Raw genomic sequence first — 15,756 nt, 5'->3', positions numbered from 1 at the left:
TCTGGTGATCAGGGAGAACAGGGGGATTTCAACGATCGAGATACCAAGGGGAGTCTGAGAGACAAAGGCCCGTGAGATCTCATCAGTTAGAGTCTAGAAGTTCTAAGCAATGAGAATACAATTTCCTATGTGAATGGGAGAGTCTATAGAGTTTCTAACCTAGAGACTTCTGCTAGAAGCAAAAGAAGAATTGTAATATGAAGCAAAGAAAGGAACATGAAGGTAGATGGGGCAGCTTCCAAGCTGAATGAAAGAATCGCCAGGTTGGTTTCAGGTAGCTTGGAGCAGAAGGCTTTTGGTTTGGTTTGGTTTATTTTGGCTTGGTTTGGTTTGTGTTTGTATTTGTGTTTGTGTTTTGTTTTGAGTCAGGGTTTCTCTGTATAACCGTGGCTATCTTGGGACTCACTCTGTAGACCAGGCTAGCCTCAAACTGAGAGATCCGCCTGCCTTTGGCTCCTGGGTGCTGGGATTAAAAGCATGCTCCACCCCAGCCAACAGGGGGCAGACGATTTTGCTTTCCAAGTGCAGCATGGACCTGAGACAGGTGAGAAAGGGTGCCAAGTGCTCACTCTCAGCTCAAACATACACCTCATAAGAATGTGCCTTTTTACTGAAGCAACCTTGACAAGGACAAGACGTACACACGTCTCCTGATTTCCAGAGCAGCATCCCTCCTCCATGAAAGGCACAGTCAAAAATGTGGGTCCTCATTCTTGTTGTGAGAAAATGATTCCCGCATTCCACGGAACGTGGTAGTGAACACAACAGGGTGTTTTGGCCCAGCCAAGTGCTTGGAGGCTGCCCATGAATGAGTAAAGGAATGGCTGAGCCAATATAGGAGTATTAGTATGGGAGCTTCAAGGGCTGTGCAGAGGAAATAGTAGGTGACTCATAGATTGCATAGTATATTAAAATAGTGTTGGCACCAAACAGGAAGGGCTTGGAATATCATCTGGCAACACACTTAGTGGCAAGGCCTTAAAGTCTGTGTAGCAATCTGAGATCCATTTTCCTCACCTACCCAGTAAGTATGAACGTTCTTCCCCGCCAGGAACACAACATGAACACACTATCTCACCAGGCTCCTTCAGGGAGCAGACTCAATAGAGGTTCACTGAGACGTAGATCTCACGTGACAGTCCCCACCACCATTTTCAGCTGTGTCCTCACATCCTGTTGAAGCTACCATATCTCAACCACCATCTCCTACCATCCGGCTTGATAATAACCACACTCTGTAGACCGGCTCCATCAAGGGGCAAATAATTCTGTCAGGAAACTCAGTTGCAACTTCCCACCCCAAATGTTGATGTCGCTAATTCCGTTCTCTCTGAATCACACACCCGAGATAGAAAATGTACATGAGGGGGCTGGTGAGATGGCTCAGTGGGTAAGAGCACCCGACTGCTCTTCCGAAGGTCAGGAGTTCAAATCCCAGCAACCACATGGTGGCTCACAACCATCCGTAACGAGATCTGACTCCCTCTTCTGGAGTATCTGAGGACAGCTGCAGTGTACTTACATATAATAAATAAATAAATAAATAAATCAAAAAAAAAAAAAAAGATTGTTTAAAAAAAAAAAAAAAAGAAAGAAAATGTACATGACTTTACAGTTACTCCTTAAATGGTACAGCACCAATTTTCGGTCCTGTAATTCTTCAACTCTTTACTCTCCTCCCAGTCTCCCAGGTGACATAAGTGGGACAGAAAGGTGAAATGCTTTCAATTAATAATGACTGTGTTTGGATAATGAAGCATGGGCATTATTCCCAGGACATAGCACTCACCTGACTATGCCAGTTCTCTGTCCTGTGCCCCGCTGAGGCTCTACTTGGGAATATCTCAGTTCCTAGTCTCTCTGGGGTAAATAAAATCATCAAGGGGAAAGAGCGCTACATGAAAGTGTTCTTGGGGTTTCAAGCGTTATTTACACTTTTGTTTTAAAGAGAGAGGCAACTTTGGGTTTTTGTTCATCAGATAATTGCTGAGAATAACCTTGTCACCATGTCTGTTCTCTGTTAATGAGATTAGCCATTTGAAGAAGGCGAGTCATTGAACTCTCTTAATCAATTATTAATAGAGGTTAGTCAGTTCTCAGCTTCTTCCAAGAAGGCACACAAACTCATGCTCCAAAGCATAAGAAACAGGTTCTCGGAGACATTTGCCTTTTTACAGCATGACGGTTAGTCAAAGGCCTGAATTTGGAGAGCAGTCCTAAATTAGAATCCAGCTACATGGCCTTAGGCAAGGTACTCAACTCATGAACTTCAGATTTCTCAGGAGTAAAACCATAATAATAGTAACAGTCTTATGGGGTTGTCCAAAGGTTAGATGACATTTTATCCTAAATACTTATGGCAACAGCTGATATATATTAAGCACTGAAGATACGCAACCGCTGTTGTTGTTGCTGTGACTATCGAGAAGTGCCTTGGCTTCTGTGGAGCTGTGGTCCCTAAGCCAGGCAAGGGCAGACAGTCAGGCATGAGATGCTGGCTGTGAAAATGGAAGAACAGAGAGAAAATGCACAAGCATGCTGGAATGTGTCAGGAGTTCCACAGGGATGGTGTCTCGCCGGGTTTCTAGTTCATATAATAGTTGTATGATGTTGTGTGATAAGCCCCTCTCCTACGGCATTTTAACAAATTCTTTTAAAAAACCTATAAAATAGGCGTTATTATCACACTAGTTTTACATATAAAAGCTGATGCTCTAAGAATATGCACACCCTGCCTAATATATCAGCATAGCAAGTGACAGTCATGCTGAGCCCCAGGCTGACTGGCTCTAAAGTCCTTAACCATCACTTTATAGGGCAAGTGCTACCAGCTGGGTGTGAGAACTGTGTCCTCCGTCCCTCCACACACATACACACACTTCTAGCCCAATCTATACTCAACATTTTTCTAAAGTATTCTTTTTTAAACCTGTTATCATCCAGTCATCTCAGTTTCTTGCTTTAAAGGTTACTTATTCCTCAGTCTCTCCTGGATAAAATTCTTACATCCCAATGCCTTGGTATGATTTAAGATCTTATTCATGGTTCTCGAGAGATGGCTCAACAGTTAAGAGCACTTGCTGCTCTTCCAAAGGACTTGAGTTCAGTTCCCAATACCCACATTGGGCAGCTCACAACCACCTGTAACTCCAGCTCCAGGAGACCCACTGCACCTTTTCCTCTAGGTGCACCCACATACACATGGCAGACACACACATAAACAAAATAAGATTCAAAAGCAGATCTTATGTATGATTGGCCCCATACACATTCCAGCTATCCATTTTCATCCTTTGTCTATAGGGACACATAGCTATAAGGAGCCAGAGAGGAGCACTGAGGCAAATACAGGAACGAGTACTAGCACACAGTAGACAGACAGGCATGCTGAGCTTGGGCACTGGTCCACAGTAGGGAGTCTGATGTTCTGACTGTAGGCACTGGCTAGCACACAGTAGGAAAGCTGGTGTTCTGTGCTCAGGCACTGAGGACAACTTACAGAACATGAGTTTTGAAATTTTCTTAATCATTTAAGAGGTGCAGAAAGAATCCTGCCCACCCTCCAAACTAAGGTAAATGAGGAGAGGCAGAGGCAGAGAAAAAGGCAAGTAAATAAATGAAACGGGGTAGGGCAGTGTGTGTGGTACAGAGCACACCTGTAAAGATCAGATCTCCTTTTAAAAGTTAAGCACTCATTACAGGAAGCACTATATAGCTATCAAAGACCACAAGGAGTTTTCTACGTGCGCAGAGGGAGGAGTCACATCCTAGACTGACTATTCTCACACCTACTCTGTCTCCCTGGATCCTAGAAAACATTGACTTTGGGTATTTTAATTCTGTCAAAACCTATAAAAAAGAAAGAAAGAAAAAAACAGTTCATTAAGCACTAGCAACACAAAGAAAAGGCAACTTCCACATCTTGGTACATTACTTAATCTAAACTTGCTTATTTGTTTTATCTTCAGGTGCCTGAGCTTAGTTGCCGGGGTTTCCTTGAGCCTGAATACTCAACATCCAGCAAAGCTGTAGAATGTAGCTGAGGTCTAAAAGAACGTGGGGCGAACCAACACTGTCTGAGTAGCCTTCTCAGCATGAGGGCCTCAGTGCAGAGCATGCATTCTGGCCCAAATCTAGGGAGCTCCCTGAAAGAAGTGAGCTGAGGCAGCTCAGCATAGCGGCTATCCTCTCTTGCCTTACTTTCAGACTTTGGCAAAGTCCTCTTCAAGCACAGGCAGTGCCTGCGAATTAGGGTCCCAATTTGCCTACCCCAATTCTCATATGAGGGAAGGGATCTACATATGACAAACTGTGCTCTCGTGACACAAGCAGTCTCTAGAGCAAGGCTGTTCTTATTTAAGCACCTTCATTTATTTTAAAGCAAGTTCCTTTCCCCACTTGTTGACAGCCATTCCTCCTACATCGTTGACAGGGAGTTCTGTAAGCACATGCCGGTTTTAGAGAAGCCAAGTTGCTGCTAAGGTCACAGACAAGTATCCTTGGAGACAAGCACCTAGAAGCTTTGTATAAAACTTACCCATCCCTTAAGACTTCAAGTCTCCAAAGGAGATTTGACAAATTTCTTATTCTCTAGACACTACTAAGGTATGTCTTTAGTCAGTTCAAACGTTCCTTCTCCTGCCTTCAAGTTAAAATGTAAGAACATTTATCACTTGTTTTCACATTTTAAACATGTTGTCTCAACCTTCCAAGACATTTTTAGAGACAACTAGTGGGAAGGCTTTCTAAATGTAGACAAATGAATAGAAGGAATGCCCACATCTACAGTGGGGTTAGCCTATAGTCCAACCAAGTAACGAAAGACCGTGCATCCCTGTGCATTCAGGATGGGAGCAAAGCATTTCCAGTGTCCGCCTACAGAAAAGGTTTAAAGACAAAGAAAATGCAGCTTGACAGTTTTCTTCTGGAAGCAGAAACCATCTTCTTGATCAATTAAGGTTAAAAAATAAAATAAAACAAAAAGTCTTTACTGAGAATAGTAGACATCATTTTAGTACTTGCCTATTTTCTGAGCTTTGTTCTCTACATTTCCCATTGAATCCCAAGTTTATCAAATTCTTTGAAAAAAAGATTTCTTCCATGCTTAAACTGGCTAGAACCATGATATTGTAGTAATGTATGGAGGGTTCCTATTTTGCTCCTTTTTGTTCCCAGGTATCTCCAGGGCATTTCTATACCCACTTTAGCCTGTATAATTTGCAAATAGAAAACACAGAAACCTGGTATCTTTATTGATAAGCTTTAAGTCTAAACTGAGCAGATTCTGAGCTATTCTATTCTATACCCCAGCCATAGATCCTGTGCTACTCGCCAACTGAGACTTGCTTTGTTTCACTGGTGTCCTCAGGGCACCCTTCGTCTCCTCCTCCTTTATCCCTTCTACCTTGTGGTCCCTACTTGAGACCCCCTATTCATCCAAAGTCCTATCTTCCCCTCCCACCTGCCCAAGTCACAGGTTCTAGCTTTTTATTTACCAATCAGGGATATTGGGGAACATTCCTTACAGCACATTGGTCAGTACAGTGCAGGTGTCTGTGGAGATGTGGAGGTCAACCTTGTGAAGAAAAAATGTGCCATGGAGAGTGAGGACCACAGGTTCCTGCGGCTCCTCAAAGAGTCCTGATCTGCTGCACATGGCATCAAATCTAAGATGGATCCCTTCCCCTCAACAGCCCCGCCCCCTACTTGTGAGTAACCTCATCAATAGGGCTTTCATTGGGGCATAGTGAAGGTGTGTCGAAATATGATTGGCCAAGGATTTAGGGGATTGGATTGTCTCAAACACTGTATATAAGCATCTGTACCCTGATACTGGTCTCTGGAGTCTGATTCCCAGGATTCATCATGTGACTCCATCAACTCTCACCACCACTACCTCCCCATTCTTGGACCTGTTCCCACTCATGTCCAGACTGCAACCTGATCTTGGAGTATAGAACTCACCATCTGAATAACACTGCCCACAAAACCAACCCTAACACCAGGGTCACTTCTTTGCTGCCCCAGTACCTGAATCCTTCATCTACATTAGACCTGGGGTAACCAGGTAGTCCATTTGAAGGAAAATTTCTAATGCTAGCATTCTAGTATGTTTTCCTTCTAATAATCTCCATGCTCTCATTTCAGATAGGACCATATTCAAGCTCATCCTTCTAGAGAAGGAGAAATAACCATTTCCTCCTTTTTAGTAATAGGACATCCCTGGTTTCATTTGTCTAGACAAACCACCAGGCTATACATTTTTCTGGACTCTCTTGCAGCTAGCTGTGGCCATATGACTACATTTAAGAAACCAAGTATACAGCTTCTAGGTCATCATCTCTCTGCCAGAAAGCTGTTTACCTTCAACTCTATTTTCCTTGTTCCTGATGCTGAGAAGAGCCTATAGCTACGAGCCACGTGTTAGAAATAGTAGCTATAGCCCCACAGATCCAAACTGTAATGAAAAAGAAAATAAAGTACTTTATTTAGTCACTATGTATGACAGGTAAGAGCATCAGCTTTATAAGACCTGAAATTACTGAGGAGGTAAGACTCTGGGCATGTCTGGGATAAATTACTGAGATGACATTAAATGAGGTGGGAAGAACTGACCTCCATGAAAAGGAGAAAGTGCTGTGCCAAACATTCACCTCCCTCTGCTTCAGGCTGCAGAATGTGATCGGTGTCTCAGGCTCCCACCACCAAGACCACCCTACCATGGTGAACTGTAGCCATGAACCTTGAGCCAGAACAAGCTCTTCCTTAAGTTGCTTTTATCAAACACTGCATAAATTACTGATGCAGTATGGTTTAGTTATAGCAGCCTAGCCTATAACATAATTAGGACAAAGAGATGGAGGGATTTCCATGCCCCTCCTTTATGTTTTTCCCCTTTCATATTAATTCATGTCCACGGATTCCTAGAAATCCCAAGCTAGAAATCTAGATGCATCCTTCCTTCCCTTTCAACCTCTGCATCCAGCCAGTCATACTTCCACCACCATGTAAGTCTGTCCATGTCTATCAGTCTCTCTGATTGATTGATTGATTGATTGATTGATTGATTGATTGATTATGTATACAGTCTGCATGTATGCCTGTATACCAGAAGAGGGCATCAGATCTCATTATAGATGGTTGTGAGCAGCTATGTGGTTGCTGGGAATTGAACTCAGGACCTCTGGAAGAGCAGCCAGTGCTCTCAACCTCTAAGCCATCTCTCCAGCCCCATGTCTGTCTGTTATGCCACTGTACCATACAGGTTCAGGTCACATCATACCTTCTCTTACAAGGTTCCTAACCCACATCTAATCTATTCACCACCTTGAACACAAATATTCTTTCTGAAATGAATATTTGATCATGGCATGCCTCTGGCTCTGACTCCTTTTCTCAAGATTCCCTTTAGCCTTCTGGAAGATAAAGGGGCTTCTCTTTTCTTTGCTCCCACAGCACCAAATGCTTCAAACACAGATAAACATTTGTAGTTTACAAAAAAAATTGTCCTGTCCTGCCTTGGTTCTCAGCCTTTACACAGCTTGTTTCCCCTGAACATTTCTTTATTCTTTCTCCCCATAGCTCCCTTCCCTTCTAACTCCTACTTATTCTCCAGGACTTCCTCAAGTGTCACTGTCTCTAAAAGCTGCTTCCAGCTCTCACCACGGTACACAGCAGAATCACATCTCCTTGCCCGAGAATTTCCTATTCAGTCATCTGCGGCCTTTGTTAGCAACAGTTCCATTCTGCAGGGTTCTAAAGATTCTGCTACATAGTGAGGACAAGATTACAGTTGTTAGAGGATGGATTTCACTGTTTGTTCCCTTTCGAATCTTGCATTGGTTCCAACTCCACAGGCTATACGCTGGGCTGCAGGATTTCCTTTGCCCAGTGTAATATGAGCAGATAAGTCACAAGACATGTCCAAGTAGCTCTTTAAAGGCCCTTGTGTGATTTGGCTCTACACACTACCTCTATACTCCCACCCAATCCTCCCAAACATTTGCCCTCCACTGTGAGAACAGCATAATGAGTTAAGAGTCTGTTCCTTCATACTGGTAAAGGACAATCGGTACCGAGTCAAGTCCACCAAGTCAACACTCAGCTACCCACAACTAGCTGCATCTTCCATGTGTCATAATTAAAAAATAAATATCAGCTACAGTGAGCTATTGAGTTTTATTTCTTAATGCTGCATCAAAATGCTAATGAATATGCCTTGCAGGGTTTGTAAGAAGTACTGGGCTATTACTGGGTGCCGAACGTTGTTCTGAGAGTTTTAACATGGTTTAATTTTAATTATTTAACTAGCACTGTGATATGAGTGAGCTTTGCATGTCTAAGTCAAAGGAAATAAAATAAAACACTAAGCTAGCATTTAAAGAAAAGTCAGTTTGTGCTAACCCTACCCCTAAACACACGTACAAGCACACACATGTGCGCATGTACACACACACACACACACACACACACACACACACACACACACACTGCAGCCTCTGACCTGCTTCTCTTCTGCATCAGCCTCTTGGAAAGGCTGTGTGCAGAAGGAGTAACAGTGTGAGCACTCTGAGAGCTCTGCATCCTGTAAGCTCCAGACAAGAAGGAGAAGAGAGGAAGTAGCTTGTTCGTCTGGGTTCTTTCTTGTTTCTTGGCCCACAGAGAGCTCCAGTCATCCAAAATGCTTTCTTTTCGTTTTCAGAGAGCCAAAAACCTATCTCCATAGTTGCGGCTTTAAGCATGCAGACAGCACAGCCACATCTTGCACGGCTCCTGGGTGCAGAGCACTAACACCTAGTCTCAAATGCTCGGCAGTGTCTCTTCTGCCGAGAGGACACAGCCCCTGCCTCTCTGGAGTATTTCCTATACACTCTCCCCTGTGCACACACCTCAGGACTTAATTTAGGGAAAACCAACAGCTGATCTCTCTCATTTTTCACTGCACTGTTTCCATAAATTCCATAAACTCTAACCCTCGATACCCAAGACACCACATCATATATATTCACTAACATCAAGAGTTACAGTTTGAGCTGCCTTAACCAAACTAGAATGCTTGCCTTGGATCCTGACACTTGAAACAGCCAAGTTATGCTAAAGTGGTGACATGCCGTTATCTCATGAAATTTTTTAATCAATAAAACCCCATGGACAAATAAGTCCCTTATTTCTTCTGAGCTTTGGGCTTCTTGAGCGTAAGTAGGTAGTAATGACCTTACTTTAAAAGGATCAAATGGGATAATGTATATGAAAGCTACCCAACACAGAGGAAAACGTCATAGTGCAAAAATACCAAGAACCACCACCGAAAGCCGTTACCTTTCTGTATGCTTCTGACTAAAGAATAGGAAGAACAGATACCCAAAGAGGGAAAAGATAAGTAGGTTCTAGAAATTGGAGGAATATGACAAGGCCATGCTGGCCTGGATTCAGGCCACCTAATCCAAAGTATTTACCTCGCTCTACCTAACCTGACCACCCAATTCTGTCTTCCAAAAGTTTAATGCTAATCATTGTTCTGAAAAGCTCAACAACGGGTCTCCCTTCCTAGATGGTGGTGTTTTGTTTTTTTGTTTTTGTTTTTTTTTTTTCATTCTAAACATTGGTTAGAATGGAGAACACTGAATACAACTGAGATTTATTGTTTCCCTCACAGTGAATTATCAGGTCATCAAAATTAAATGAAGACTTAGAATCACAGAGCCAAAAGCAACCCTAGAAACCACCCATCAAACAGACTAGAAGACCAAGGTATAAACCTGCCCAGGGCTACACAGCTGTTTATGGAAGGGCCAGTTTTTGAACCCAACCTTCAACTCCCAGGTTAGTGATCCTTCCATCCACCAGTTTTTATACTAAGACTGCCAACACTAGACCAAGCACTGAGTACCTGGACTAAAACTATGAACACATAGGAGCACAGAGCTTCCACTACTCAAACCTTTGTAAATCAGCCACTCAGCAGACTCATGTGTCCAAACTGTAGGCAGCGATAAGGGTACTAAAACAGCCACCTTCTTCTAATCCAGCAAGAAGCACCCAGGCTGGGGATGGCGAGTGTGGGGACGGCTAGGATAAAATACTGAAAGAAGTTTTGGTATAAACAATGTTCCTTCTGTGGAAGGGAGGGAGTGTAGGCAGCACACAGGGCATGAAGGGGATGGTGGAGGCTAGGTATTAGCAATCTCTAAAAGAGAGCCTTCCTTTCCCAGGATTAATAACACCCTAGGCTCCTATCTGTAAGCACACCATAGCATTAGTAATAGTATCAGACCCTGAAGCCTCCCCTTGAGATGAATCCCAATTTGGGCCAGTCACTGGACCTCCTTCCCCTAAGTCTCTTCTCCATTGTTGTCCCTGCAGTTCTTTTAGACAGGAACAATTCTGGGTCAGAAATATTGACTGTGGACAACCGGTTAGCATGCAGTACTTATATAGTCTAAGTCTTCATACCTTACATGCTAATCATACCTAAGCCACCATCCTTACATGGTCATCAGATAACAGCCATGCCCCAATACCATAAGGAGATTGTCTGAGGCACCTCCCAATACTGAGGGAAGACTTCTCTTACTGCTTTTGCACAATGCTAAAACGATTGTCCGCAGTCCCACAGCCAGCTTCTCTGCCTCCGGACCGAGCTACCTGAAGGCAGAGGCTGTATCTTATTCTTATTAACCCCAGCACAGTGCGTAGGACAAGGTGGTGACTCCCTGGCTGCATAAAAACATTCTCAATTCAGCCATCCCTTCTTCAGGAACAACTTCATTTCAGAAGTTTGGGTTAGAGCCCCATGTTTTGGATAGAGTATGCTTAGTCCAGGCACCATAGCGCCTACACTGCTCTTACAGAATCATCAACCATTACGGCAAATTCACCAACTAGAGTGACCCTTCTCCGAGGGTAAGGATTGTGCCCCATTGGCACTTTAGTCTCTGCACTTATTCTTGCCTTTAGAAGCCACAGGAGTTGGGGATGAGCCTTCAGAATGGGTTGATAAGCGAATGAAAGGGTCCCCACAGGAAAGCTGATGGAGCCAATAGTCTCCATCACAGAGACACTCAAGGGTCTCTAGGAAAACCTACAGCTAGCCCATGGAGCTGACGCTCTCGGAGTAGAGCTACCTTGTTCCTCACAGCCTCTGCTGCCAGGGGAGACTGAACCTGAAGGTCCTCCTCCATAACGGAACAAAGACAGAATGAGCCCTCCTCCAAGTCTCCCTGCTAGAGGGCACCTGTTGCTAAACTAGCAGCTGGCAAGCATTTTGTTTTGTTCAAAACAACAACAACAGCAACACAACAACACCACCAATCTCTTGCAGGAAGTAGCCCTGCACTGACAATGAGAAATCAGGAGGCTAAATATGTAGCAGGAAAAACTGGATTTCAGCAAGGAAAGACAAGGAAGGAGCCGTTACAGCCTGAGGAGAAGAACCCAAGTGTTGATTAGAAATTGCTCAGCCTGCCTCAAAGCAAAGCAGGGGAGTAGAACGGTGGAGAGGGGGGAGCATGGGGGAAGAGGGGAGAGAGGGAGGGAGGAAGAGGATGAACGTGGTTTGTTCTTGGCTCTGTCTCATTTTTAATCTGCTTTTTTTCCCTCTCTCCCTCCCCCTTTTACCTTGTCTCAGGAGAGAATTCATTGATTGAGCTGGATGGGAATGCCTTACCTTTCCTCGTAGGGCTACTGTGTGAGGAATGAGTCTAAAGCCCTCTCATCCTTGACTGATCCCCTCTCCTCAGCCCCCACCCCTTTTCCCGGCAGCCATTGTTAGCGCCCTCATACTTTGCAGGGGCTGAGAGGAGCCTTGTCCATCAGCATCTCTGACAGCAGGGAGGCAGGTCAGGGGGCGGCAGCGGGTAGTCAATGGCACCCCAGGACGCAGCCTCCCTCACACATCACCCCTGCCATCTGACAGCTGAGACACCCTGATAAGTAACCTGTTGCCTGTTTCCAGGCAGAGCCAGCTCTCCAGGTGCAGAAGGCAGAAGGCACAGACAATGCAGCGCCTCCCTCCACACAAAAATAAAGCAACAGAGCCTCCCCCCCCCACCCCCGAAAGCCAGAGAAGCAGGCGGAGCTGGGGCACAGAACTCTGGCTGGGGTCTAAGGTGATACCCCAGATTCAAATATGCATACTGCTTCTCTTCACCTCTGTTTCTATAAACCAAGAGGAGTGGGGGCCGAACTAGATTTCCTGTGGTCCCTCCACTAATAGGTTTACATTTCATAAGAAACTGTTAGCCATCTAGAGCCCATATGCTGCTCCTCTCCCACTCTCTGTGAGTCCCCAGAGTACTCCTCTTGGGCAAACCCAGTATTGGGAGAGGGACGTCAAGAAAAGCATCTCTGACTCATGGACCTCCTAAGATGCCTGCCTGACTTCAGAGAAGCCATGACACAGGCCTCAAGTCCCAGGCCCCTTGAAGATGGCAAGTGAGCAGTAGAGGCCACTCGGGAGTCAGGATCTGTGAGGGTGGCAGTGGAAAGCATTGGGAGGCCAGAGGAGGGAGAAGCAAGGATCAGCCAAACCCTGGAATTAGATGATTCATATTTGAATAATGTGGGAGGGATGAACTCAGAGCAGCCAAGATAAGAGGCTAACTCTACTGAGGATGCCACCCCACCCCCACCCCCACCTCATCCCAGCTGGGGGCAAGAGCAGTGTTAGGGCCTATCATTTGCCATGGGGAAAGAACTCAGGCAATTGATAATTTCATTCTGAGAGTAAAAGAAGAGGGGGTATTTGTCTTTCTTCCTTCTTGCATGTCTTTTCTCTCGTTTCAGATTTGCTTTGGCTATTTTAAGCTGGATCCCATTTTCCTAGTCTCTTGATCTCACCCCACCCTACCGCACCCTCCTGGAGCTGGTGGATGCCCCAGAGGAAACAAACTTTTTTCTTCTTGCAGCCATTTGCTCTCTTCTGCCTGCGACTGACCCGATCCTATCATCATGACCCTTCGACACCTTATTCTGTCTTCTCCACTGTCTCTTTGGTTGCCTCTGGCCCACCCCCAGCCATCCAAAGCCTCCTCCCCCTGCCCCATTTTGCCTTCAGCGGGCTACTCTGAATCTGAGGTGGCCACCCCAGCGCCACTTGTTCCTTAACCCAGAATTGCTGAATTGTACAGTGTTACACACAGGGCTTCTCCTAGCACCAGACGATGGGAAGAAAGTTCACAAAAGGAGAAGAGGTGCGCTACAAGCACCGCCAAAGTTACCTCTGAACCTCCATACAAATTAACGTTGTTGGGGGGGGGGGCGTCGATCTATTACAGGGTTGTCTTTTATCTTCTCCAAATGGCTCCAGTAAGACTGATAGGGCCTTAAATTCCAGGCCAATCAAGCTGTTCTTCATCTTCCTAAACCTTTCCCCCTACAGCCAGAGAGCCCCAGCGAATGTTCCTGGGTCTCCCTCCTCTTCTGTGGAAGTAGCTAGGGAGACACTCCCCTACCCACCTCCCAAACCCTGCCTCCAGAAAACCAGAGCTGTTAATGAATCAACCCCTTTCCCCAGGCTTTGCCCAGGACTCGGAGCCTAACAAACTCAGAGAAAGAAGGAGGAAGAATCATTGTCTGGAGGGGAAATATACCTCCTAAGAACAGCCTCATAGCGCTAGTGAGTCAAACACCTGCATCTCCATCCAGCTCCTTCGCAATCCGGCATTCTCCCTTGCCTCCCCCATCATACACACACACACACACACACACACACACCACAGGCTAAGCAGCTTTAACACTGTCAAAAAGGAGGAAAACGAAGGTGGAGTGGAACACCACCACTGTAGGAATACATTTAAAGTTATCCGTAGCTGTGGCAAACGACTCTTACCTGTTAACCAGAAGACAGCGGTCCACCCCAACACGACCCTATCCATCTTCCCCAACTTCCCATCCAGATCCAGAGTGGGAAAAGCGGGCATCAGCTGGCACGATAAGATCCGGATGACCTCGCAGCAGCAGGCGGCGGCGGCGGCGGAGCGCGGGCCCCGCGCGTCCCTGGCGCCGCAGCCCTCGGGGCTGGCCGCGCAGCCCGGCCCCGGGCGCTGGACGCCGCCGCCTGCGAGAGGCGCGCTGCCGCTGGCTCTAGAGTCCGATTGGGCTGCGGGGGCCGTTCCCGCACGCACAGGCTGCGCGGCACCGGCGAGCGCCTCCCCGCAGCAGAGCTCGCCGCGCGGGGGAGCTCGATCGCCGCGCCGCCGCCCGCGCCAACACCGCCCGCCAAAGTTTCTCGGTCACGTGCCGTCTCCCGGGGCTGGGAGGTCAGAGCCTAGCAGCGAAGTCCACCCCAGAGGGCGGACCATGTGGCGGGGGCTGCGACTCAAGCTCTACTTGAGCCACCAAGCAGGCTGGGACTCGATGTTTCCTTGCACCTGTACTGGGTGTCAGGGACAGAAAGGCTACAAGGACTTGGCATAACTTCTCCTGGGGCTTAGACCTGTGTGGTGTTTGTTTGTTTGTTTGTTTGTTTGTTTTTGTTGTGCCCTGGCTGGTGCATCTGGTTCAACGAACCAAGAGGCCCCAACCAAATTAGGATCCATAGGGGAGAAACCCTTTAGGCAAAAATCTTTTTTCTGTTAAAACGTATGTGGCCTTTTTAACAGAAAATGAGCAGAGAGAGAGAGAGAGGGAGAGAGAGAATGGGAGGGGGAGGGGGAGGGGGAGGGGGAGGGGGAGGGGGAGGGAGAGGGAGACTACACCTATACATTCTCCATTTGCAGCGTACATTTCCATGGGCTATGCCCACTTTTAAAATGGAGTTGTCTCCTGTCTATTGGAAAGGACTCACAATACGTTGAGAAAGCACTGAGAAACGAATGTTTGGGTTAGCAAATATATACTAAGGCTCTCCTAGGCTCTAAGCATTAAGGCTACAGGATGAGAATGGTGTCCCTTGAGGAGCCATATCCTGGGTCCAGGAGAGGAAGAAAGGCCAGACCTTTAGAGGCATAATGCATAGTCATTGTAAAAAATATGCCGGTTGATGTCATTGTAGAAGAGATAGGGAAGGGGCAGGTGGACTCAGGAAAGAACAAGTTAGTCCCAGGGGTGGGGCTGATGACCACAATAAAGGAGACATCTGTGTTAACACTTGAAAGATGGGACAAGATTTGGGCTTGTTGAGGGTTGGTGGCAGTAAGGAAGCAGACACCCATATTCTGTCTAGAGGAAGGGAGAAAGAACTCCGAAGGACCGAAAAATGCCCGTGAACTCGGAAACAGAAATCCTTCACCCTAAGAATGTATGCATGTGAAAGCAGGGGTGATGTATATATGGGGACATGCAGAATCAGGAGGAAGCTCAATGGTGGCCTTTTGCCACCACTTGCCTTCTTTTTGCATATCTGGACAGTTCCAAATACAGAAGCCAGAAAGTCTAGTCACCTCCTAACCACCAAAGCTGGAGGAGAGGCCCCTGGCCCCAGTATGGCCAGGGTGACCTCTTAACAGGTAGGTTTCTGAATCTGGATAAAGTAGTGCAAGAGGCAGGCACACCGGACAATCAGTTTTGCCCGGAGGTAGCAGCAGCATCAGGGGCCGGGGCCAGGTGTGGTGGTTGGAGGCTGGGTGGCCACCCTGCTCAGGGGTGTGATCTGAGCTGCAGTCCTGGTGTGGCCTCTCTAGGTTCCCACTTGTCTCCTACATCTGGATCTTCAACGTTTTTAGTAAGTCTTAGAGTCACTCATTACATTTCATCTTTTACTTAACTTGAGTGATTTGTATGCTATTAAGAGTCCTGAGTAATAAGCTCTGTGAGAGA

General features: G+C 46.2%; 1 protein-coding gene across 8 annotated transcripts in view; it reads right to left on the bottom strand.

The window, feature by feature from the left end:
* Ildr2 (immunoglobulin-like domain containing receptor 2) overlaps positions 1-14,235 on the bottom strand; it is a 62,773-nt gene extending 48,538 nt beyond the window's left edge. For 6 of the 8 annotated variants that reach the window (NM_001164528.1, NM_001357432.1, NM_001357428.1 and 3 more), the window contains exon 1: positions 13,829-14,156. In NM_001164528.1, the coding sequence (NP_001158000.1) occupies positions 13,829-13,919 (91 nt within the window). In that variant the 5' untranslated portion in view covers positions 13,920-14,156. Of the gene's footprint in view, positions 1-11,665; positions 12,053-13,828 lie in introns of those variants that run through there. The other 2 variants (XM_011238731.2, XM_006496594.4) reach the window with 2 other exon arrangements.
* Positions 14,236-15,756: the final 1,521 nt, after the last annotated feature.

The sequence above is a fragment of the Mus musculus genome, chromosome 1 (assembly GCF_000001635.26).
Source record: "Mus musculus strain C57BL/6J chromosome 1, GRCm38.p6 C57BL/6J".
Classification (NCBI taxonomy): Eukaryota; Metazoa; Chordata; class Mammalia; order Rodentia; family Muridae; genus Mus; species Mus musculus.
This window is presented reverse-complemented; position numbering and strand designations above follow the sequence as displayed.